Source organism: Perognathus longimembris, chromosome 5 (assembly GCF_023159225.1).
Source record: "Perognathus longimembris pacificus isolate PPM17 chromosome 5, ASM2315922v1, whole genome shotgun sequence".
Lineage (NCBI taxonomy): Eukaryota > Metazoa > Chordata > Mammalia > Rodentia > Heteromyidae > Perognathus > Perognathus longimembris.
In genome coordinates, this window is record NC_063165.1 from 36955140 (window position 1) to 36980674 (window position 25535).

General features: G+C 35.9%; 1 protein-coding gene across 11 annotated transcripts in view; it reads left to right on the forward strand.

Moving 5' to 3' along the window:
• The window catches only part of Bbx (BBX high mobility group box domain containing), a 224176-nt gene that overhangs the window by 187450 nt on the left and 11191 nt on the right, over nt 1-25535 (forward strand). For 7 of the 11 annotated variants that reach the window (XM_048346546.1, XM_048346548.1, XM_048346553.1 and 4 more), the window contains 6 exons: nt 3854-4865; nt 5854-5992; nt 8740-8888; nt 10383-10463; nt 19626-19715; nt 20990-21049. In XM_048346546.1, the coding sequence (XP_048202503.1) occupies nt 3854-4865; nt 5854-5992; nt 8740-8888; nt 10383-10463; nt 19626-19715; nt 20990-21049 (1531 nt within the window). The remainder of the gene's footprint in view (nt 1-3853; nt 4866-5853; nt 5993-8739; nt 8889-10382; nt 10464-19625; nt 19716-20989; nt 21050-25535) is intronic. The other 4 variants (XM_048346557.1, XM_048346556.1, XM_048346555.1 and 1 more) reach the window with 3 other exon arrangements.

The window sequence follows — 25535 nt, forward strand, 5'->3', positions numbered from 1 at the left end:
GAAAAGAAGATAGAAAGGAGAAATGATTAGTTTCCCCAAGAAAGACCTCTGTTAAATGTGCTGTCCCAAACTATTCACTGTGCTCTATCTTAAGTTCCAAATGGCTGTACACTGCCTTTCCTCTGTCTCTTTGTCCCTATTTTCACCTATATTCAGCCAATGGGAGACATGGGGGAAAATTATGGAATGGAAGGTAGAAAGAGGCAAATATGTGCAAGGAAGGGATGGGGAGGTACAAGAAAAAAGCAGCGATAACATTTCTTTCATCCTCTCCATGTAGGCTCACCCCGCTTTCTTCTTCTGTTAGTTAGATCCTGAGATTCAGAGCCTCTGCCACAGCACTCTGCCATTGGAAATCTCTGGGGCACTTCCCAATTTCCTGTGTAAATTCCCTCTACGAGTTATGCTTTAAGTAGTTTCTACTTGCCTAGACACTGAGCTCACAAGCCAGACTCTTTTTGCAATTTTTACAGCTGTGTTAGGTTAACAAACAAGCTAAGAGAATGCTATTGACATACTATATCCAGATATCAGCAAGATATTTGACAGATAATGTTACAATGTCTTTGAACAGAATGCAAGGAATTTAGACATTATTAACATTTTTAGATTGTTGCAGTTTATTAATGCTCAAAAAACTAACTGATGAAAAGATGTTTCCCTATATACCCATCCTTGACCATGTCTTATTCAACATAGTTGCCAGTAATTTAGATGGAAGCATAAAAAGTATCAAATGTTTGTATACCAGTGCTAACAGATAATTCAATTTTTGAAAGAATAAACTTTATAAGGAAAATGTTTTTTGCTATGTATAAACATGAATTATAAAAATAAAAGAGGCAACAGCTTTCTAGTATATGTAGGAATGAAATCTGGATTATAATGAGAACAAGCCCAATATAAACAAAAAATGTGATATGTTTAGGATAAAAAAATAGATTAATCTCTTGGCCACATTAAAACATAGTGTCCCTACCAACTGAAAATATTTCTCCTCATCTGGTACAAGAGAAGCTTAGGAACATAATGTCAGAAAGATATTGCTAAGTTGAAATATTACTTTCCCCAATTCTTGTAATACTTTGTAACATTTGTAAACTGCGCTTGCACACATTTGCTTGCATTTGCCATACAGTACTCAAATGGAAGTTATACTCTTAACTCCATTTCTCAGTCTCTGTTCCTATTGATTCAAGTCCCATAGTTCACTTTGTAGCTTTAAATGAGTCTTGTGCTTGTTTATGAGAACAGTCTTTTCAGTAAAGCCTATTCTCACTTCCTTAAGTCTCATAAGGTGATCAGGTTTGCTTACTATTAAAACAAATCAACATACCAGCTCTATGATAAGAGTAATATATTCATAATCTTTGTGCAAATATTGACTGGCTCAGCAAAACTATAATTAAGTGAATTCCCACATTGGGAAGGTTGTAGTAGACAAATTAGATGACCTCTAAAGTGACACCAACTCTTGAGAGTCTGATTTGGTTTTGGGCTTGTGGGTAGATTTATGCTTTCTCATTTTTAAATTCAAAAATATTTGTTGTACTTTTATAATTTTATCTCTAGCAATGTAATTGTTTTTCTGATAATTTAAGATTAATGTATTCTATCTGCGAAGAAACTTAAGAGCCTGGAAGAGGAAGAAAAGCATGACTAGTGTTTGGTGTAATTATCTACACAAGAAATATTATGCTATTTCCCAGAATATGTCCCCAGAGTGGATTCTGCATGTGTTCCATTTCATTCCTGGCTCAGAATCCTATCAAGGATGATAAGGAGAATCATTTTGAAATATATTGAAGCAGAGAATAGAGTTTGCAAAGTATTATTAGGTTTGCTAAGTTGGACCTGTGCAAATGCAAACTGTCAGCATACCATTGTAAAAACCAATACCTGGGCAATAGAAGGTCCTAGTAATGACCTATTAAAGGCCACCAAAGTGACAGTAGTTGAGAATGTGTAAAGTTTACTTTGATGATGCCTTTCTGGTCTTCTTTCCAAAACTAGTATAGCCTCTTGGCTCACATAAGATAGTTATTCATGAAGGGCTAGGAGAATGGAAAAAGGAAAATAAAGATTATTTTAAATTTCATAGAAAAATAAGAAATTTTCCTATAAGAAATAAATATACAGAAAATTAAATGTCATTGTTTTAAATTAACTTTAGATAAAATTTTGCTTTAGACTTAATTATGGCTAGCTTAAAGGGAAGTTCTATTTTTTTATAGTTTCTTGGTGAGTTCTAAAAGGTGACTTTATTGAGTTCCTGGGAATTATAAACAAAATCAATTCTGTTGTGAATCCTTCATATTTTAGGTCTTCTCTAGGAATGATGTGAAAGGCTGAGCACCCTTGTCATGTTCATTTCTTTTTAATCCAGTATATGCCTCCAACATCCCTGATTCAGTTTCTTCCCAATGTAACTTACAACATAGTTCTCCAAGAAAGAGTTGTGATACATTGACAGTACTAAAAGGGGGGAAAAATGGGACGAAAACATCTGATAATTTAATTCAATGTATTACCCATTTTAAAACATGTTAATAATGTCTTACAACTTACTTACACTTGGTAAGATGATCATTTTTGTAAACAGGTCAGTTTCCTTCATATATGCTTGATTTTGTACTGACTCAGCAAGCCCCTTGACTTCTTGTTCCCCAAGAGCTAAGGTTAAGCCATTTCATTTGTTGGGTCTTCCTGGGCTTAGCCAAGTCAGCACTATCAGCCTCTTGATAAATTCCTAGAAGGCAGAAATCTGATTGCATTTGAGTTTTGCATTTTTAGGGGCCTTCTTGGTTACCTGGTATTTGGGAACTTATAGTTGGATGTTTGTGAATAAAAACGCAGGTATTACAAATTGATTTTTACAAGAGCTGTATTATCCTCATCTAGAAAGTAGCCATAGAGTGAGTTTCTGTATAGTTGGAGCTGGAGATGGCAGCTTTCCCCTTGGATGTCCTATATGTGAAACTTGGAGATTTTTGGATGAATGATTTTAAAAGTTAAGCAAATTGAGACCATATGTGCAAAGCAGCACAGGAAATATATCTTATGCAATGTGCATATTCAAATACATGAACATTTTAATAGCAAAAAAAAGCATGAATAGTCACAGTAAGTGAGATAAACTGTTTAAAACATTAAACTGTTTTGGTTGGTTTAGGTCAGACTATAGCCAAGTAAGTTCAGATCAGATCAAATTTGCTGAACAAAAAAGGCTGAACGAATTTGGCTTTCATTCAGAGCTTTTGTGGTTTTAGAGTTGTATGTTTGCACATTAATCAAATCTGTGGTTTAATGAACATACCATTTCTGTTCAAATAGGATAGGTGGTAGTTACTGTTGTTTTCCTGGTTTCTTGGGGGGCAGGTGGTGGTAGCAAACATCTGAACAGTTTTAGGATAATTAAGTACTTAGACTTCACAAATTTCTCACTAGTAGAATTGTTTTTATTTTGTAAAGGTCACAGCAAAGTGAGGAGTGAAGTGACTCAGTCTGTGTCACTGAGTTCATAAGTAGTAAAACTAAAAGTTAAACACGAGTGTTTCAACTAACTTTTCAGCCTATCCTCTTGCCAAATCTTATTTTCATAGGAAAACTTTTCGTGATGCTGAAAAATGATGATTCCTGTGCGTTTATGTGAAGATTAATGAGTGTATCACTTTGCCTACAGCTTTTTGTTCATTTAAATCATTTTAGTTTGGCAGAAGCAGACTGACTATTGCAAAGTTTGAGCTTTGTTCTGGTTATTTTGTTAAAAGGAATAAAATTTAGAAGTTAAAACTAATTTTGACTAAGGAATTGTGAGGATTTTGTTTTCTCACATTTTTCTTTAAATGTTTAGATGTGCCTAGCTTCAGAAGGAGTAAAAATGGAAGAAACAAAAGAATGGAAGAAAGCAAAAGAATCAGATGGTGGAAGAATTACAGAATTGGAGAAGGGACAGGAAGAAAGAGAAATAAAAATGGAGAAAACAGATGAAGATGGGTTACAGAAGGAAGTAGAATTTAAAAAATCATTTAAAGACAATGTAAGAGAGACTATGGAATTGAGAAATTTTGAAGAGCTACAAATGGATGATGTAATGGCTATAAAAATGGAAGACCCCAAAGAAATTAGAAAGGAAGAATTAGAAGAAGACCAAAAATATAGTCACTTCCCTGATTTTTCTTATTCTGCCAGTAGCAAGATAATAATAAGTGATGTTCCCAATAGAAAGGACCACATGTGCCACCCTCATGGGATTATGATCATTGAGGATCCCACTGCACTAAATAAACCGGAAAAGCTGAAAAAGAAAAAGAAGAAAAGCAAGGTGGATCGACATGGAAGTGATAAATCCACACCTAAGAAGACTTGCAAAAAGAGGCAGTCTTCTGAATCTGACATTGAGAGTGTCATCTATACCATTGAAGCTGTTGCGAAAGGAGACTGGGGTGTTGACAAGTTTGGAGACACCCCTAGAAAGAAGGTCCGTACTTCCTCAAGTGGCAAGGGAAGCATTTTGGATGCTAAGCCACCAAAGAAAAAAGTGAAATCAAGAGAGAAGAAAATGTCAAAGGAGAAATCCTCAGACATCACCAAAGAGTCAAGACCTCCAGATTTCATTAGTATATCTGCCAGTAAGAGCATGTCTGGTGAGGTGCCAGAGGGTATAAAAGCAGAACCATTGACCCCCACGGAAGATGTACTACCACCTAACCTTTCCGGACAAGCCAAGCCGGAGGACAATGAATGTCACAGAAAAATAGAGACGTGTGGCTCCAGGAAATCCGAGAGGTCTTGCAAAGGTGCTCTTTATAAAACCCTGGTGTCTGAGGGCATGCTCACTTCTCTGCGAGCTAATGTTGACAGAGGTAAGTGACTTCTACGAGCAGGAAAAGAATATGAAAAACATGGAGAATTTCTCATTTAGACCTATTGAGAAAAGGTATTTTGATACTGTATTGTTCTTTATGGTATCAAAATAACATTGTACTATTGTATCAAGGTTTTATATAGTTTATAACTAATATCCATTTGTCAATATACCTACATGTTTTTGAGCACTATTAAGGACAGTTCACTATTTTATAGGTAGTTTAACGGTTTTGTTTTTACCAGTATGAGCTCATTGTTTTAACACTCCAGTATTGATTGGAACATTTTATTTGTGTGTGTAGTGTGTGTGTGTGTGTGTGTTTCTTTTAACTGATGAATTTCTTGAATGATATATAGATCAATTGAATATGGATCTTGACATAGATCTAGAAGTGAACACCCTATCTAGTCCTCTCCATTAGTTATTCAAAACAAATTGGATTTTCTTTGAAACTTGACATCATCCAGAAACTAGCTAATATATATGCACCTTTATTTCATAAACTACTCCCTGTAAATTCATCTATTTTAGAATATAGCATCTGGCTAAGGCACTATCTCTTGCCACTTTATATATTTCAATGGGAGATATATGAGTCTTAGGTCTAATGGGCCCTGATTAAAGATAACTTGGGACTACAGAGTTCTCCAGGGACATCATTCCAGTCAGTTTTATGGAAATTAGAATTAATAGTGTCTATCAGCAAAAGACTATCATGCTGTAGGCTGCTTCTCAAGTGGACAACAGACTGTTTTCAGTCCCAAAAGTATCAGTTGAGTTATGACAAGACTCCTCTCAGAGGTTAGAAGTATTTTTTTGTTTCCGTTATTAAAGGTAAACCAGTATAATCACTTAAAAGACTCTGCGATAGTTATAAATAGCAGCCTGCAAATGATAAGTCAAGACATGACCTGTGAACCACCTTAGATAACCTTTCCTAACCCAAATATACTGAATAGTTCCTTTTAACTTGGACTTCCTAGGTAAACGAAGCTCAGGAAAAGGAAACTCCTCTGATCATGAAGGGTGTTGGAGTGAGGAAAGCTGGACATTTAACCAGAGTGGGACCAGTGGGAGCAAGAAGTTCAAGAAGACAAAGCCAAAGGAAGACTCTCTGCTTGGGTAAGTGTTGGTGAGCATAGTCCAACCACATTGCTCCAACCCCTGTGTGGTAGGATTTCCATGGTAAACAGAAATCACTGATTCTTCTTTGTTTACTTAGCACTTGCTACATTCTTGGTAAGTTCCCTAGCAAACACAAATCAAGTGTATTCCCATGATTCCACTGTTTACCCAGTTAAACATTCATATTTTAAGTAGTTAGAAATTATAAAGGAGATTTTAAACTGAGTCTGAGCTCATTGATTCAAGGTCTACCACACAGTGGTAATGTGATATTGTAAATCCTTTAATATTGCTAGGACCGTTTTACCATCTGAAACTTATGTTTACATCTTGCCCACTCTTATACTATATATTAATAGTACTATGTTTATATTTTAATATTTCAGTGTATATGCATGTTTACAAAATATGAGATAAATAAAACTATGATTCAGCCCATAACCTTGATTTTAAAAACAACAAAACGATACCATTTCCTTTTGCTCTGAGGAAAAGTAAAAAATACTAGGTTGAATATTCTCCTGGTACAGAGAGTATTTGATGCATTATACATAAAAATGTAGTACTAAATAAACAGCAGCATTCATAAAAATAAAATCATTAAGATTATTTCACAAATAATGTTATGCCAAGGACTCTTAATAACAATCTTCACATAAAGGATTCTATTAGTAAGAGATAATACTTTATATTGCTGAGGAAAGTATTTGAATATTCAGTTGTACTGTTTTGAAAATCTTTTGAGATTTCTCATTAGCCCAATTTGAAAAGAATACATTAAAGGGAAATAATTCTTCCTATTTTTTTCATAAGTGTGCTTAGAGGTATGTAAGTTTTATGTATTGGTTATATTGTATTTGTTACATTCATAATATCTGCCTTTCTGTTTGTGGATTAAGATAATGTTTTTTATGGAAATCATAGTGTTTTAAAGTCTAGTTAATTCTAAGAGTCTAGGTCATAATAAAGTAAGTAGAAGTTGTTTTTCATGGTGCTGATTCCTCAAAATTGTTTACATGGAAATAACATATCTATAATTTTATATGTTTAATTCCTAATACGTTAATAGCCAGAGTGTACTTCAAATTAGTTTTGCTCGTGTTATGCTTAAGAACATGAAAACCCTCCCTCTGGTCTTTGACAGGTGATGTGTTCAAATGCAGAATTACCTTTAAAAAGTAGTAGAACACTTTCCTAGCAAGAGAAAGTCCTCAAATTCAAACCTCAATTAAAAAAAAAATGATCCTTGAACATCTTACACATTGCAATGTCTGTATCTTCTATATGAGCTACTAAAGCCTTGGCAAGTCTCAGTGACATGAGTAGGGCAAGTCTCATGATACAGATACTGTGGGAGTAAGACTGCCCATCAAAACTGTCTCTGCTGCTTGTGGACTGAGGGAACAGCACAATTGTTAAGAGTACCAGCCTAAGTAAGTAACTAAGTAAGGAAGCAGAAAGCTCTGAGTTCAAACCCAGTATCACACACATCAATCTTTGGTAGTAAACAGTATAGGTGAAATAAATAGTCTTTGAAAATCTTCCCTTAAAAGGTTATTATGGGATATGTATATATGTAGTCTAATACAATATTTGGTATCTCTTGAAAGAGATACCAAAGCTATTCCTCGCTTCTCTTTCCCATACATAGCTTCTGTTTCCTGTCAACAAAGCACAGTAGTTCTTCAGCCTCCCTGATCTGTGCACCTTCATAAGTCTCACTAAATGAAGGCCAGCAGGCAGTTAAGCATCCAAACTTTGCCAATGTCATGTTTAGTCATTTGTGGTTTTAGTTAAAGTGGTGTTGCTTCTTTGTCAGTGTGTTCATTTAAAAACTGGCTTTACTTTGCTCACTGAATAATTTCATTCTTGCCAGGTCAGAACTCCCAACAATTTTTCTCAATATTTAAATTTTGTATGCATTCTCTCTCTCTCTCTCTCTCTCTCTCTCTCTCTCTCTCTCTCTCTGTCTCTCTCTCGCTCTCTCTTGCTCTCTCTTTCTCGCTGTGTGTGTGTGTGTGTGTGTGTGTGTGTGTGTGTTGTGTGTCTATCGGGCACTATTTAATTTTTTTTTTTTTTTTTTTTTTGGCCAGTCCTGGGCCTTGGACTCAGGGCATGAGCACTGTCCCTGGCTTCTTCCCGCTCAAGGCTAGCACTCTGCCACTTGAGCCACAGCGCCGCTTCTGGCCGTTTTCTGTATATGTGGTGCTGGGGAATCGAACCTAGGGCCTCGTGTATCCGAGGCAGGCACTCTTGCCACTAGGCTATATCCCCAGCCCTATTTAATTTTTTTAAACACACCTTACAAATTTCCTATATATTAATAAACGTGTCAACATATCTGAATGTATATGAATCTTTAGGATGAAAAAATGTCTGAATGAAGTATGATTTGTGCCAAACTTTTTGACATAATCTGCCAATGGAAAGAATGGTAAATTCAACACCTAACGTATCTTCTAATATTTTATGTGATACTACAACTTTTCTAAAACATTGTGACTTGTTAGCCAAGTTTCCTAAGAAAATTGTACTGGTAAAACCCAAGTACTTCTGAAAATATGTTTTTCTCCTTGATTGAAGATGCTATAACTTCTAAAGGACCCATTTTCAAATGGAATGCCTCTAAATATATTTAGTATCATCTTAGGGGTTTTTAAATTTTTTTCCTTTATTGTCAAAGGAGCGTATGTTTTAATAATTGGTCTTATACTGATGTGATTTCCTACTCCCTAATTTAACAGCTCAGCAAAATTGGATGAAGAATTTGAAAAGAAATTCAACAGCCTCCCTCAGTATAATCCTGTTACATTTGACCGGAAATGTGTATCGATTCCAAGAAAAAAGAAGAAGACTGGAAACATGTCCTCAGAACCAACTAAAACCAGCAAAGGTTAGCTGTCACCTGTACCTCCTGGCACTGACCCTTTGGCTAAGCTTTTGCACTTCTTTTAGATGAGTACAGTAATTGGATTTAGAACTAAGGCAGTAGGGAGTTGAAATTTCACACTGACTTCTAAGATTACCTCAGTTTACCTCCCTTTTTTCCCTCCTTCCTTCTTAATTTTCCCTAGCCTTTGTCTTGTGCATCTGAGTCTATACATTTGCCTTTAAAGATATAGCCAAGTTTTTTCCAAAATGTTAAACATGATCATCAGCTTTCTAATGTCTACTTGAAATTAGGAGCTTTTGTTGAGAAGAATCTGCTTGCTGGGTTCATTTTTTCTGTCCCTTATGTCTACAACATGGTAGACTCATTAGATTTAAAGTGAAATTGGATGATAAAATTGTCATTACAGCAATACTGTCAGCTGAACTGTCCCTACTCACAAATATCAAAAGTGGTTCCAAGAATTGAGACCACCAAAAATATCCCCATTCTTCTCTTTGCCTCATGTGGTTCTTTGCTGGTTATATGGACCTTCTCAAAATTAAAATACCTATACTTTTAATTGTAATTTGGATAAATCATATGTGTGTGCATGTTTTGTTAAATTTAGAAAAATACTTGGATAGCATTTCTCTAGCATTTTACAGTGTTTGATGTGGCATCTTAATTTCCAATAATATTAGCTTCTCTTCGTCTATATCAGGGGTCCTGAAGACCAAGAAGATTTGAATGAATCACAGTAGTCACCAAACACAATGCTTCAATCCAAAAGGAGGTTTTGAAAAGTGGGGATATTTTTGGTGGTATCAATAATTGTGGGACCACTTTTGACCTTTGTATGCAGGGGCAGCTAAGATGACAGTATTGTTGTCTCTTGAGACCTTACTATTCCAGTTTCACTTTAGCTAAAGATTGGTCAGGGAAATGTCCCTCTAGTTTTCCAAACAGATTTAATGACTGTGAGCTGTCCTGTAGGAACAGGAAATGCATAGATGAAGGTCTGTGTGTCAGAACTATAGCTGCTGTCAGGAACAAATCTGAGCAAGATTTGATAGAAGTGTTCTTAGAATTGTCTTGCAAAAGTGACTGGCTGTTTCATGCTTTGTGTCAAATCAGATTAATTCCCTGCTTTTATGTACTTTAGGTAGAGCGATCCAATATAAATATTAATGGATACAGTTAGTTTTACAGGTTTTGAAGGGAGTATTAAGGGTATATAAAGTAGAGAAAAGTACAGTTTTTCTCTAAAGAAACTTAAACTGTTCACCCTCAATACTTACAAATCCTTTATGGCCTGGAATTGCTACAACCTAAGAGGTTTACTTTGAGATCTATATCTCAGGACATTATTGAAATGCTTAGGAAAATTCCCCTTTCATCATTAGAAGTAAAAAGCTACATAAAAGTCATTTTAGAATTAACTGTTTTCCTCTGTGGTTAATAAAAAACAAGTCTAGTGAATAAAGAACTGAAAAAGAAATGTTGTTGCATCACCAGGTTTGCTCATCTGGGAAAATAATGTTGTGTCGAGATCTTCCAAGATGGATGAGGAAAGAAATAAAGTAGACTTGTTGACAGGTAGGTAGCTGAGCACTAGAATGGATTGCCAAGTGAAATGACAGTCTTTGTACCCTAGAGATATTTAGGAATAGGCAAAGTAGTCCATGAGCCCAAAGATGTCAGCTATCTTGAGCTCCAATAATACTTGGATTTAAAGTTGCTGATAACTACCTGACAAGCCAGTAAAATGGAACTTAATTGATTGATGTACAAGCTGCATTCCTTATCCTGTCCTTACAGTTCAAGACATTCATTTCACAGCTCTGAAGTTGGCCATATTATCTTTCAGAGAATGTAACAATAGATTTATTTTTGCAAAGATATAAAACCCTGAAGGGTTTTTTTTTGTCTATTTTCATAAACCATTTTCGGAGGGGTCTTTGCTGTTACATAATTCTTCTCTCCAAGCTGAGATTAATAATATTTCTTTTGATGTGAAACGGCTTTGTGAAGCTTTCACATTATATTTCATGTAATATCATCTTAACTCACTCATTATACTTCTAAGGCCACAATGTCACTGGTTCTTATAAATGTCTGTGAATAATTACGTATGTGAGGAGGCTTCAAGACTTCAGATTTTGTTCTCCCTTCTGTCTTTGTGAAACAAAATGGAATTCAAATAAAGCAGAAATTAAATAATATATTATGTTAAGCAAAGTAAAGAATAATATTTGTGACTGATTTGTAATTTGGCATTAGCAGCACTAATGTAGTAGACTACAACTTATTAATGAAATCATACCAGCTACATTGTAATTGCCTGATCTCTAGGAGATAGTTTTCTTTGACTCAAGACCCTTTGCACCTTTGCACACACAATAAATCATTCAAAACAAACACTGCAAGATCATTATCTCATTAGTAAAAGAAGATGTGTCCATAGAAAACTCTTTTTCCCTCCAACAATTTGTCATTTGTCTGTATTTTCTCCTATATATGTAGTCATTCGATATTCATTATTTTTCTTCCTGACTTATTTATATTTGTACCTTTTTAGATAGATCAATTTTTGTGAAGTGCATAAAATTTCTCTGAAATCTAATTTCTAGAAGGAATTATTTATGTTTTTATATAGTCACTTTTCTCAGAAGCATGGTACCGATTTGGATTTACTCCTCTGTTTTCCCATTGGCCTTCGTATTTATGTCTGTTTTTCCAAGTCATCTTTCTTTGTCTTCCCTTTATCTCTACCCTATTCCTATGTCCATGTAATGAGCCTTATCACAAACTTTACCATGAAGGAAATGAAAATAACTGAGTGCCACTTTCCTCCCATTGAGCTTTGAGCTACCTTATAAAATAGGCAAGATGATTTAGAAATATAATTTTCTTTTCTTCTAAGAACAAAACATCTAGTAAATTATAATCCACCCAAATGAGAATATAGTTCAGCTGATTTAGCCCAATCTGAGATCATTTTCCAGGTTGTAGCTCTCAGTTTGTGTTTTTATGTGAAAGCTTGAATTTTCTCAACTTAGTTGTAACTTCTTAATGTTGGTTTTGAACCATTACTTTAAGTGCACTACGTAGGTATCATACATTGTTTATAAAATCCTCTGAACTTAAAGACTTCCTAGGGAAATAGTAATTCTCAAAAGAAAAGAATGGATGGTCTTGAAGGAAAAGTAATTTGAATTCAATTTGGAATAAAAGTGCCTAATTATGCCCCATCCTGACCCTTGATTTCACTTTTCCTCCTTTATCCTTTCTGTCTTTGTTTTTGCTTTTCCCCAATCCATGCATATATCAAGATTTAAATACAAAATGGCCAATGGCAGAACTGGTTGGTTAACATGCTTAGCATGCATGAGGCCTGAGTTCAATCTTTAGCATAGCAAAAAAGCTGGGGAGTGGAGGAGGCTACCAAAAAAAAAAAAAAAAAAGATTTGAAATGTTAATCAAAGGCTGGAATGTGTCCTAGTGGTAGAGTGTTTGCCTCTATATTGTATAAGCCCTGGGTTCGATTCCTCAGCACCACATATATAGAAAACGGCCAGAAGTGGCGCTGTGGCTCAAGTGGCAGAGTGCTAGCCTTGAGCAAAATGAAGCCAGGAACAGCTCTCAGGCCCTGAATTCAAGCCCCTGGACTGGCAAAAAAAAAAAAAAAAAAAAAAAAAGAATTGTGAAATGTTAATCAAAGTAATGGGTTTACAAAATGAAAAGCAAAAGGCAAAACGTTAAAAGACAAAATCTCTTGTTTGGGGTATTAAGCTAACTTGCGGATGATGGCTACACCAGCTTTCCTATGAGAAAGTTGTAGCTTTCAGGTTAGGCAGAATTCTGTATTTGCTGAAAAGATTTACTATCAGATCTGTTTAGGAACATGGTAGCAACATGTTTGTTGTCAGATAAAAGGTATATATGAAATGTGATCTTGACCTTTAACAAAGCAAGCATGTCCAGCCCAAGAATTTAGCTCCTTACATATTCAGGAATCCTTACTTACTATTCAGGAATCCTTACTTGGTTGTGGCTGATGTACTTACTGAGGACTTATTTGAATCAACTGATCCAAATGACCAGCAGCTAGAAATAGAAACATTTGCTATAAGTTATTGCAAATGGATTTATTGGTTCATTAGTTACATATTTGTCTAATACAAAGTGACAGCCTAGTTTTAGACCATGACCCTTGCTCTAACAACACAAAACTATAGGAAGTTATGTCTGGCATTTGTTTTAGACAATAGTTCTGAAAAAAAAGTTCTCTTAATTCACCTTACCTGCTGACTTTGAAAAATTATCATACCAAACGAACACTAAAATGCCTTCTGTGTCCCTGTAGTTTACTGCAGCAAATTTGTTTTAGCAAACTGAGGATTAATGCTTTGCTAAGGTTGTTGTTGACATCTCTATGGCAACCCTATTACATACCTTTGGCTTATAGTTGGGCCTTGCAGTTTTTTACCCAATCACAGCTAAAGGTCAATTTGGAGTATAAAGGAGATCAATGCCCTACGAGTATAGGTCCTCTTTCCCCAAAATCTAGGGGGAATATAAATCACTTTGCATATGAAACATGAATAATTTGATCATAAGAAAGCTGATAGTCTCTTCCACTCTCTGAAGAGTGGGAACCTGAAGTAGTAGTATACAGCAAAGAACAATTGTCAAATTTTTTTTTTCTAAATCATTCCCCCTAAAACATTTGCTATTGCTTTTCATTTCCTACTTTATCCCTGCCATGGTTAGTTACATCACATGTACCAATCAAAGAGGGAAAGATAGCAAACATATCTATATTCAGTGTTTATTACATAATTTGACTTTTATCTTCTTAGACATCATATTTGTCACATGCACTGTAGTGGTGAGCATAAATTAAAGTGTTCATTTATTTACTTCAAAATTGATGCTTTTTAGTGGCAAGTAGATCTTATTACTATCTTTTCAAGTTTGTCACTTTCTTTGAATAAGTTGTCATTTGCTTACAATATTTTATAGCTGTAGCTTCGGGGTAGGTGGGAACTAGGAAATAGAAAATTTATAGAAACAACCCTAGTTGGTCTACCTCCCTTACCCTGTAAATATGAACAAGCTCTGTCTTTGCTTTGTCCTTTTCTGGTACTTTTCAGATTTTTCTCAGTATGGCTGCATCACACATTCCATACATAAAATCAGTTTGCTTCTGTGAGTCACTTCTTTGTATCATTATCCCTTGTGAACCAGAGCCTATTACTACTTTCTTACAGAATCTTACTGATAATGGCAAGAAGTCTCAGAATTGTTTTTCTGCCTTCTCCTCTTGCTCATGATTGCTATATGTCATTCAGGTATATCACCTTGTCATTGCCTGGGTTCTATAAAATATATTAAGCAGTGATTGCACATACATTATGGAAAACACCTTACTGTCCATTTAGATTGTTAAGAGGCATGTTTTCTCTCCTCTCCTCCCCTCCCCTCCCCTCCCCTCCCCTCCCCTCCCCTCCCCTCCCCTCCCCTCCCCTCCCCTCCCCTCCCCTCCCCTCCCCTCCCCCTCTCTCTTTTTCCAGAGCTGAGGACCGAATTCAGAGCTTTGCACTTGCCAGACAAGTGCTCTTCCACGGAACAAAACCCCCAAACCCCAGGCATATTTTCTTTGTACTTTCTAAATTTATTTTTGTTTCTCTTGTTGCTCACTTTTTCCCAAAGAAGCAAGCATGAAGGCATTTTCTATTTCAATTTCAAACCACTAACAGCTAATTCAGAAGTGCTTGGTTTTGAATATTTGAAAAGAAGGTTTGATGTACTCATTTAAAGAAACACAGTAATTTACAGCAACAAATGTTCATATTTGTACACTTTTTCACAAGCAGTACTTTCATGAGTACTCATGAAACAAACATTTGTTGAGATCCTATCATGTGCTATGCACTATCCTAGATACTTTGATTATATCTGTGAGTGAAAGCAACAAACCTTACCACCTGAAGGTTATATTATATTGAGAGGAACAAGTAAAATAAGCAGTTTTTGAAAGTAACAACAAAATTGAAACAAGGAAAAGAGAAAATTTAAATTATTAGTGGCAGAAGTGAAATAAATGACATGATTACCAGCTTTACAGAAAGCCAAAGTGTTATAAGAAAACACTAAGAATAATTGTATACCAATAAATAAGCTAGATAAAATAAGTAGTTTGTGTAAAGGCACAAACTACTGAAACCAACTTAAACAGTCTGAACCGACCTCTAACTTACATATTACATAAACCCAAACCGTGCCTGGAAAAGGACATATGGAGAGAAAGCCCAGGCCAAACTTAAAGAAGAATTAGTACCAGTTCTTTACAATTGATTTTTTTTTTAATCACAGAAATAAAAACTTCCCAACTCTGTGGCTCATTCTAATGTCAACCCAGATTAAATCAAGAAACAAAAAATACGAACCAATATCTCCTGTAAGGATAACTTAGAAGTCCTCAACAAAGTACCAACAAACAAACACAAGCAAAATATAAAAAGAATTTTATACTATGACTAAATGTAAGGTTGATTTGACATCCAAAAATGAATTGAGGTAGTATTTCTCTTATCTGTAGACTAAAAACAAAATCACAGTAGATATAGAAAGGAACATTTGCCAGAATCTAGCAGACTTTTATGATACATGCCCCCAACTCACTAGGAACAGAAGGGAATTTCTTTAACCTGACAAAGGGCATCTGCAAAGGCACACAGCTGGCATACTTAATGATAAAAGGTTACATGTTTCCCTGAAAGCTTAGGAACAAGACATCGATGCTCACTCTCACCACTTCAGTTCAACATTGTTTGGGTGGTGCAACCATGACAGGCAAGAGAAGAAATGATAGCAAGATGGAAAAGGAAGAAGTAAAACTATTCTCAGATGACATGATCTTATGTATAAAAAAATCCTAAGAAATCCACCTAATCTTCTTATAGCTAAAAATGGGCTCAATAAAGTTTCAGGACACAAAAAGTAATTGTACTTCTTTATACTTTCAGTGAAAAATCAAGAAATGAAAATCACCCTATTAATAGTAGTATGTCAAATAATAAAATACTTAGGAATAAGTTTAACAAAAACTGTGCATAATGCAAGCACCTAAAACATTGCCAAAACGATGATAAGAATGAATGGAAAAATACCCAAGATCATGCGCTAGATGACTTAATATTAAGATAGACTCACTGTCCCAAACTGATTTGTAGATTCAACCCAATCCCTCTTAGAAACCCAGTTGACTTTTGTAGAAATTGACAGATAAGTGGGATTAAATATGAAATCATGAGAAATTCAGAATAGCTAAAACAACTGTAAAAAAAAAAAGTAGTACTGATTTAAAACTTGACTGCAAAAGAATAGTGATCAAATTAGTGGCATAGTGGCATATAGACACACTTTAGATCAATGAGATAGCCTTGAGTATCCAAAAATAAGCCCATATGTTGGCCAACTTACTTTCAACAAAGGTGAAAATGCTATCCATGCAAAGAATTAAGTTGGGCCATTACTTTCCCTTATCCAATATACTAAATGTAACTTTAAAAGATCCGAATCTTTAGTTGTAAGTCTTAAATCTGTCTGTCTGTCTGTCTAGCATTGGAATACATGTCCTTGCAAAGGAACCTTAGATTTGATAGCAAAACTATCTATCTACCATATGAATAGGTCTCCATGTCCTTGCAAAGGAACCTTAGATATGATATTAAAAACAGTGCAAAAAAAGATAAAATAACTTAGATTATAGCAATTTTTAAGAAAACAAATTTGTGCTTCAAGGATACTACAGTGTGAAAAGGCATCCTACTGAAAAAATATCATATGTCTGATAAGGGATTTAATTAAATTACATAAAAACTTCACAGAGGCAAAAAGCTAGTATGGTAGTGTACACCTGCTCAGCTCATTGGGAGGCAGAGATAGAAGGGCCGTGGTTTAGCGTCAGCCTGGACAGTTAGTTAGTGAGCTCCTGTCTCAGAAAGCAAGCCAGATGTGATAGCATATGCCTGTAATCTCAGATATTCAGGAGACAGAGATTCAAGGATCATTGTCTGAGGCAAGTTCTAGGCAAAATCATTGAAAACAAAAAGTGTTGGAGGCATAGTACATGTGGTAGAGCACATGCCTAACATGCACAAGGCCTGTTGTTTAATCCCTACTACTGCAAAAAAATAACCCCAACAACAATGCAAGACATCTAAACAAACATCTTTCCAAACATATAAATGACTGATACATGAAAAGGTTGCTTGCCAAGGAAATGCAAATCAGAATCACAATAAGAAGGGTTGGAAGTCAGATTGTAGAGTACTTGTCTGACAAGTACAAAGCCCTGACTTCAAGCCCCAGTACTGCCCAAAGTAACAGATCACAGTGAAAAAGATACCACTTTATTTACCTAGAATGGCCATAATAAAAAAGACATAATAACAGACATTGCTTTGTGGAAAAATTGAAACCCTTATGCATTGCTAGCAGAAGTGTAAAATGGTGCAGTACCTTCATTAAGTAGTCTGATAGTCTTTCAGAAGGTTAGCTATTTCATTCTTTCTTATATGCTTAAGAGAAACTGATACATGCATCTATAAAAAAGATTTACATAAATGTTTTATTGTGGCTGGGAATATGGCCTAGTGGCAAGAGTGCTTGCCTCGTATACATAAAGCCCTGGACTCAATTCCCCAGCACCACATATGTAGAAAACAACCAGAAGTGGTGCTGTAGCTCAAGTGGAAGAGTGCTAGCCTTGAGCAAAAAGAAGCCAGGGATAGTGCTCAGGCCCTGAGTCCAAGCCCAGGACTGGCCAAAAAAAAAAAAAAAAAAAAAAAGTTATATTGCATTATTCATAATAGTCAATGGTGGGATCAATCTAAATATTTGAGCAGATATATAAAATACCTTGTATCTCTATACTGAAATATTCATCCTGATTCATGTGAATTACAATAGCCTTGAAACCATTAGCTAAAAAATTCAGAAACTGCTGGGAATATGGCCTAGTGGTAAAGTGCTTGTATCATATACATGAAGCCCTGGGTTCGATTCCTCAGCACCACATATATAGAAAAAGCCAGAAGTGGCGCTGTGACTTAAGTGGTAGAGTGATAGCGTTGAGCAAAAAGAAGCCAGGGACAGTGCTCAGGCCCTGAGTTCAAGCCCCAGGACTGGCAAAGAAAAAAAAATCAGAAACTGCTTATTGTATGATTTCATTGGTGTGAGCTTTTCATAATGGGCCAATCTAGTGCCAAAGTAGATTAAAGATCGCCTAGGGGTGGGGGAATACTAGTGTAGAAGAGAGTAACTAAAAGGTATTGGGTTTACATTTGAGGTGTTAGAATGTTCTAAAATCAGTAATTGTTGAAGTATTTCCATTTGAAAACCATTGAGTTATATACATGTGAATTATATTGTTTGGCATGTGAACTATATTTCTATACAACTTTCTAAAAGTCGGTTCAAGTAATAATAGGTTTATAAGGAAAGGTGATCATAAGTGATAGATGTAGTGTTAGGTTGCAGTTTACATAGATGATCTAAAGTTAGCCATAGTACTATTTGAATAGGGGAAACAAACTTTTCTAGGCAGACACAAAGGTTCTAAAAGCAGGAAAGAGGCTGCATATGTGTGGAATAGCCAAGAAACCCATGCAACTGGAGAGAGAAGTGAGAACATGAGGTTACAGACATCATGCATCTCTAAATCATACCTGTCCTTGTCAGATATTGTAAGATGGTTGGCTTTCCAAATACACAGAAGTCTGGCTGAAGAAATGCATTTCTGAGTCATCAGCTTGTAGCTGCTATTGCAGGCCCTGAATCTAGAAGTAATCACTAACTGAATGAGAATAAAGAAACAAGGACTGAGTCTATAGCATTTCCAAATTTAGAAGTCTTGGAAAAGAATAGGAAGCAAAGGAGACAGAGGGAAAAGATCAGCGAGAGAATAGAGGCATCAAGACACAGCCATGTAAATCCCAGAAGCTTGGTAAAGGAAGTGTTCAAGGTAGAGTAGATGGCTGTGTCATGTGCTGCTGATAAGCAAGCCCTCTGTAATGAGGATGGATAGTTGGCCTTGACAGCATCAAGTCATTGCTGTCCGAGAAGGACAGGTTTTCTTGAATGGCCAGAGCAGAAGCAGGGACATATATGCTATTGTTGGCATTTCTGATTACTGACTAAAAAAACTTGCAGTTCTGTTTTTGTATGAAACAATCTCTCCTATCCTGGGGAGGGAAAAAAAAGTTTTTTCAGCAAATATTTTTCTGCTTTTAAATCATGTTTTCTCAGAATATCCTTAAAAGAAGGCCAGAAAGCTATCTAATGCTGTCAGGTCAGCCATAATCCTGAAAGTGTTGTCCTTGTGAAATCGGTTTCTTAGGAAACAGTTTCTTAGGAGAAATGAAACAAACATGTCATCCTTTCCTTCTTGGCATTTAAGAGTCTGGAATGTAATCTTGTCTATTACAGGCCATTGATGTTACTCCTTGCTGTCTCTTTCACCCCACCAAATCTGTCCACCCTAATGGAGGCTTCTGCCCAATACATTTCTAAGGAAGATCTCATTGCATTTTAAATAAGTCTTAATGAAAAGGACTGAACACCAGCTAAATGAGTGAAGATATGCAAGGACATTTCTCACGGGAAGGGGCGGGGGTCGTTGTTTAAGACACACAGTATTTTGTGCAACATTGTGAACTTAAAATATATTTATATTAATATTGTCTATAGGTCCTTTCCAGTCTCAGAAAAAGAACTTATTCCACAAAATTGTCAGCAAATATAAGCACAAAAAGGAGAAGCCTAATGTTCCGGAAAAAGGTATTGGTGCCTTCCATCCTCCATTAAGGTTTCTTGGTCACCTCCATCACAATCTCATCTTTGGGCAAGCCTTTGCTATTCCTTTCTGCTTGCTTCAGTGCCATCAGCTCTGTGCAGGTGTTTTTATCTTCCTAGACTCTGCTGCTAATTACAGATCTCCTTCACTTAGATTCCCACTCAAATGCATACCTGTCTGTACGATCCCCGCTCCATATGAAATATAATAACTTTACGAGCTCAGTCTTCTTGGACTCTTATTTGTTTTTTTCTATGGGAATTGTTTCTCTCATGTTTGACCGTCCTTCACACCATGACCACATTTTCTTACTCGATGGAAACTTACAGTTTCAGAGTAATGGGAGAGTTCTGCCATTTTTGCCTTTTCTTCCACCTGGGGGTTCTCCTGGCCCTTTCTCATTTCTCCTAAGTTGTAATTTACCTCTGTGTACTTCATCATAGGGTGAACTTTTTCCCTGCCACCTTCTGTCACAAATCTTATTTCCAACGGCCACTAGAGACTTATGTACTCTACTCTTCTTTCCTCTTAACATCTATCTCATTGTTAGGATCTTGATGGGCCCTTGAACCTCTTCAGGACTCATCTTAAGATCTCTTTCTTATAGCTCAGGACTCTTATTCTTGTACAAAACGATAAGTCTCCTATCAGGCTTGTGTATCCTAGAAATTGGGCTTTCTTTAGTGTCTACCTGCATGTCAGTGTTGTTGCCACTAAACCTATACATTTGATGCCCATTTGTATCCTACTTGTATGGCTAGGGGATGCTTTAAATGCAACTGTCTTCTACTGGTGGTCAAATAGGTTTATACATTCCTGTATGTAATGTTTTACTTAATTTGGATATTCACCTCCACTTTAGCTTCTTCTTTTTGTTTTGTCTGATACTGTTTTGTTTTTTTCCTGCTTCCAGTGAAGAAACATTATTGTTTATATAAAATGCCAGCTTTTCTCATTTCCTTTTACTGATTTTCAAGTTATCTTTATCAAAGCCACAGAAATTTTCAGTATAATTTATATATATTTATATCACCAGTATATTTATCTCATAACTGACAAAGATAAGTTTGTTTTTATCTGTTTTCTATGGAACCTGATTAGTTTAGTTGGACAATGAAGTTTGTAGAATAAAATGATTAAAACCAAATCCACTCCATATGGGTGATATTTTATATTTTTAATATTGTCTCGTTTTGTAGCATTTCTGTCTGTATTAGGTAGACCTTCACTGACTTTTCCTTTTCTTTACTGTTTTTAGGAAGTGGGGATAAATGGTCACACAAGCAATTCTTCTTGGATGCCATTCACCCTACAGAAGGTAAAAGAAGCAATACATTATTTAAATACATACAGCTCACACTAAAAATGGGGTTCTTTTATAGGCTTAATAAAAACCTTATAATTTATATTGGTCACCTAATAGAATTAGACCTATGTGTTTATTATAGTTAGGCTATTTTTAATTTTCAAATCAAAACTTGTTTGGGGGACCCCTGCTATTGGTCAGACAGCATCTGTGATACTTGATTTACTAAAGGGGGATTGGTTACTTCTGAGTCACACTGGTGGAGATTCCAGCTTTTTCATAACTACATGTCTCTGGCTTTTGTAGCTTGTGTTGCTAGCAGATGCTTATGATAGTGGAAGTCAAAACTGGCATTAGGGAGCTCACCTGATTGACTACGCAGGAGTAAGCCTGCAGAAATGATTTGTGACTGTAATGTTTGTCCTAACCTATTTCCCTGTAAATATGTTAAGAGATACTGTGTCTGTGGCATATCTGGAGCCAAAGGGAAATCTTATATTAACTAACATATTAACTATTAACATTATATTAACTAACATTAGTCATTTCTTGAAAAGACACTAATCTAAATATGTTCTTTTGTTTCTTTAAACACTACAGTTCCAACTGAGATGTGTTCTGTGGTAGAAAAATCACTTAATTTTGTACCAGAAAGATCCAGATTCTCAGATCTGTCACTGAGCAACATTTTTCAGTAGGACAAATTGCTTAAGCTCACTAAGGTTTATTTTAACATTTGGACTAAGTGCATACATGATTCGTAGTTTGGGTATATGATAAGATATAGTAATACTAAATTATAACTTCCATTTTTCTCTAGCACTTGATGGCTTGGTTTCTTGATTAGGCAATATGATGCTAAAAGCAGAATATTCTGCAGCCCTAATTTTCTGCTTTGGGAACAGAAGAGTAAAGCATTGAGTCTTATGGCAGTTTCAAGAGTTTAGTAGAAATAGTATTGGTAATATTTAATTTGACATATTATTAGTGTGTCTGGAACAAAACTTTGGAGAACATGCACTGAAGAATGCATGTCCTTTATTTAATATAGACAAATTCCTTTTCAGTGCTGGAAAAAAAAGCAATCAATTTGAGCATCAGAAAATTACTAGTAATTTAAAGTGACCCTTGTTTGATTATATATTTCCATACCATCCCTTGTTCAGGTGGTTCCGATGTGCTTTGTGAGTTATCTGGGCCCTGTACTTTGTCCTCTCTCACCTATGGCCATACCAGTGCTTATTAAAACTACGTTGGGGGAAATAAATACATAGGGGCAGAAAATGAAACCATAGTACAGAATAATTTTAACTTGTGTAAGCCATCCTGCACAGAGGTGAGGACAGGAATTGTTTGTAGCTAATGCCTATTATAGAAATGTTGATTTAGCTGGGGGTATGCTGTTGCTCAGCTGTTCCTAACTTCTCTCCAAAGTAGGAAAGGTAAAATTCAGTACATTTTCTTTACAACATCCTGTGCTTAATTGCGTTTGTGATTCAGTTTTTTTTTTTTTTTTTTTAATGCCGGTGCCAGGGCTTGAACTCTGGGCCTAGGCACTGTTCCTGAACTCCTTTTGCTCAAGACTGGCACTCTACCACTTGAGACACAGCTTTACTTTTGTTTTTTGGTTTTTTTTTTTGTGATGAATTGGAGATAAGAGTCTCACAGGCTTTTTTGCCTGGGCTGGTTTTGAACTGCAGTCCTCAGATATCAGCCTCCTGAGTTGTTTGGATTACAGGTGTGAACCAATGGTGCCTCACTGTGATTCACTTTTTTTTCAAAAATATTAGATATTTATTAGAAATCTATAGATGCATCTGGGGGTATAGGTTCTAAATTTTTCATCTGTCTTAATTATTTTTCTGTAGGTTTTTAAATTTCAACATGGCTAAACCACTTCATAAAATTTTTGCATATCCAAAAATAGGGGGAAAGATTGCCTATGGCTTAAGAATTAAAGGTAGAATTTTCTAGTGAACTGTGAGACCTGACCTCTTGGTATTGTTTATATCATGAAATGTATTCTTATCACCTCATGCTTAAGGTAATTTTCATCAAGCTTGAATAATGATCCTATGGTGATGATAGTTAATATATAATAACACTTTATAATTTACAGAGGATGTTACATATTTTCTAAAAAGTTTTATCTTTAACAGCAGCCTTATTGGGTTAAAGAGGGTTTAGTACCCAAAGTCAGGAACTGAAGCACAATCAATAGAAAAAAACAAAAACAAAAACAGGAAAGAAACTAGGGTACTGTCCACTTAAGCACTTTGGCAACTATGCTTTCAATTTCTCAAGCATATCTGTAGAATTTTACTTCTCATTTAATTCAGGTAAGGAAAATACAAATGGTTTCCTACCGAACAAAATAGAAAACTTCAGACTTCTCTCCATCAGAAAACTGTTTGCAATATAAAAATGCAATTCTAACTGCCCTATACTTCAAGTAGAATCTCTTAGAATTTTAGATAAGATTTATTCTACTCTTTTCTTCTGTTTCATTTGGCTGCTGTTTGTGCTTATAGGAGACCAACCAAAGGCAATGACATTTCTGATCTGGCTCTAATAATCTTCATGCAACTTGGAATTCTCCAGTTGGAAAGTGAAATTGTGGTTCTTGTTGCCCTCTAGGGTACACTCTAAGCACAGTGCTGCTTTCCCCAAAAATGTACTTCTCATTTTCGGTATAGAGTTTGTAAAGGAAGACAGTCTCTTATTGCCACATTCTTAATGTGGCTCCAGGAGTGAGTCCACATTATCACTCTCAGACGAAGTGCTCCACGAGTATTACGGTTATTGTTGAGTGTAAAATCTAGCCCCATGGACTTGTTCCACAGTGCTTGGAGAGTTTTGTGTGTTCCAATTAAAAGCCAAAAGTGAAATGACTAATTTTCCTTTAGAGGATAAAGCCTGTCTTTTTTCTTCCTTTTTTGTCTCATTTCCATTAGTTTGAGGAGAGGGAGAGCAGCTTGTTTTCCTCTCTGAGCTTTTTGTTTGATGTCCCATACCACTGAGCCTTTTGTTTGCTCTGCTTTTGTTCATCATGGCAGAACTCTATCTGCTGTTTTGTCTCCCACAACTATTTCTTTGGCTGAACCTTATTGACCTGCCCTAATTCTTGTATTTCAGAAAGTATTTTACCTACTCCTAAAGATCAGAAAGACTGACCTGCAATAAATACAAAGGCTAATCTCTGTATAGTTCACCAAACAGAGTCAAAGCATGAGACAAGACCCTTACTTTTCCTTCCAAACTCTCCAGCAAGGTCATCTTCTGTACCTTTTACAAATGTGATCATTTATTTCTAGATTAAATAGGTTTAGAGAAGATGTGTGTGTGTGTGTGTGCGCGCGCGCGTGTGCATGCATGCATGCATGCATGTATGTATGTATGTACATACGTATGTCATTCATGAGACATGAACTCTGGGCCTGGGCACTGAACCTGAGTTCTTCAGCTTAAGTGTAGCTCTCTACCACTTGAGACACAGTACCACATCCTGTTTACTGGTAGTTAATTGGAGATAAGTCTCATAGACTTTCCTGCCTGGGCTAGTAGCTTTCAACTGCGATCCTCAGATCGCAGAGGATCCTCAGATCCTCTCCTCCTGAGTAGCTAGGATGACAGGTGTGAGCCACTGACACTGGCAAGAAGACTTCTTCTAAGTGTCTTTACCCCTTTCTAAGAGGACCTTTGAGAACTTCCAGTGTATTTTTTCCTTCTCTTCCACTAGCCTGTAACCTGATTCTTCTCCTTATTCCCTGTGTGTTGACAGTAGATAGATGTATTTTGTGGATGTATTTTGGAATCCCCTTTTCCCTATCAGCTGATTTCAGATCCTTTCCTATTCCCAGTTTTAGTTTGCTTTGGGCCTAAACTGTGCTTCCCACTTGTAATCCTTTCGCAACTAGGCCTCTTTGGCCTTTTACTGTGTTTTTACCAATCTATCTGCAATAAACTAGAAAAGAAACAGCCATTGGATAAAAATGAAACTATTTGAAGGCTCACCAATAAAACAAAACAAAGAAAATATTTCTAATCAAAGCAGTACTCTTCATCAACTTTGGAAGTGAAGGCTTGTCTCTGGCCAAAACCCTGATTACAGTCTGTGTGGCAAAACTAATGTTATTTTACAGAAGAATGACTTCTTTAAAGTGAATCTAGTCCAACCCCCATTGTAACATAAAGATAACAGTGGCATCGTCCCATTATTAATACATCATCCCATTGTTGATAAACTTCAAATTAAAGACTAGTACACAGGTCTCTCTGTAACAATTATTTTTGTAATCTGTAGTCTCTGTGTGGAAATAGGTCATCTTTCACAAAACACATGGCTATTTTGTTGTTGAATCCATATATTTTCCTTGGCTCTTCTTTCTTCTGATGATGGTACATACTTTTCCTCTCTGGAACTCTTCTTCTCACAAGTTCTCAATTTCTTTTTTCAAGAAGAAATAGAAAGGGAAGTGTTTGCTATTAGAATGCCCAT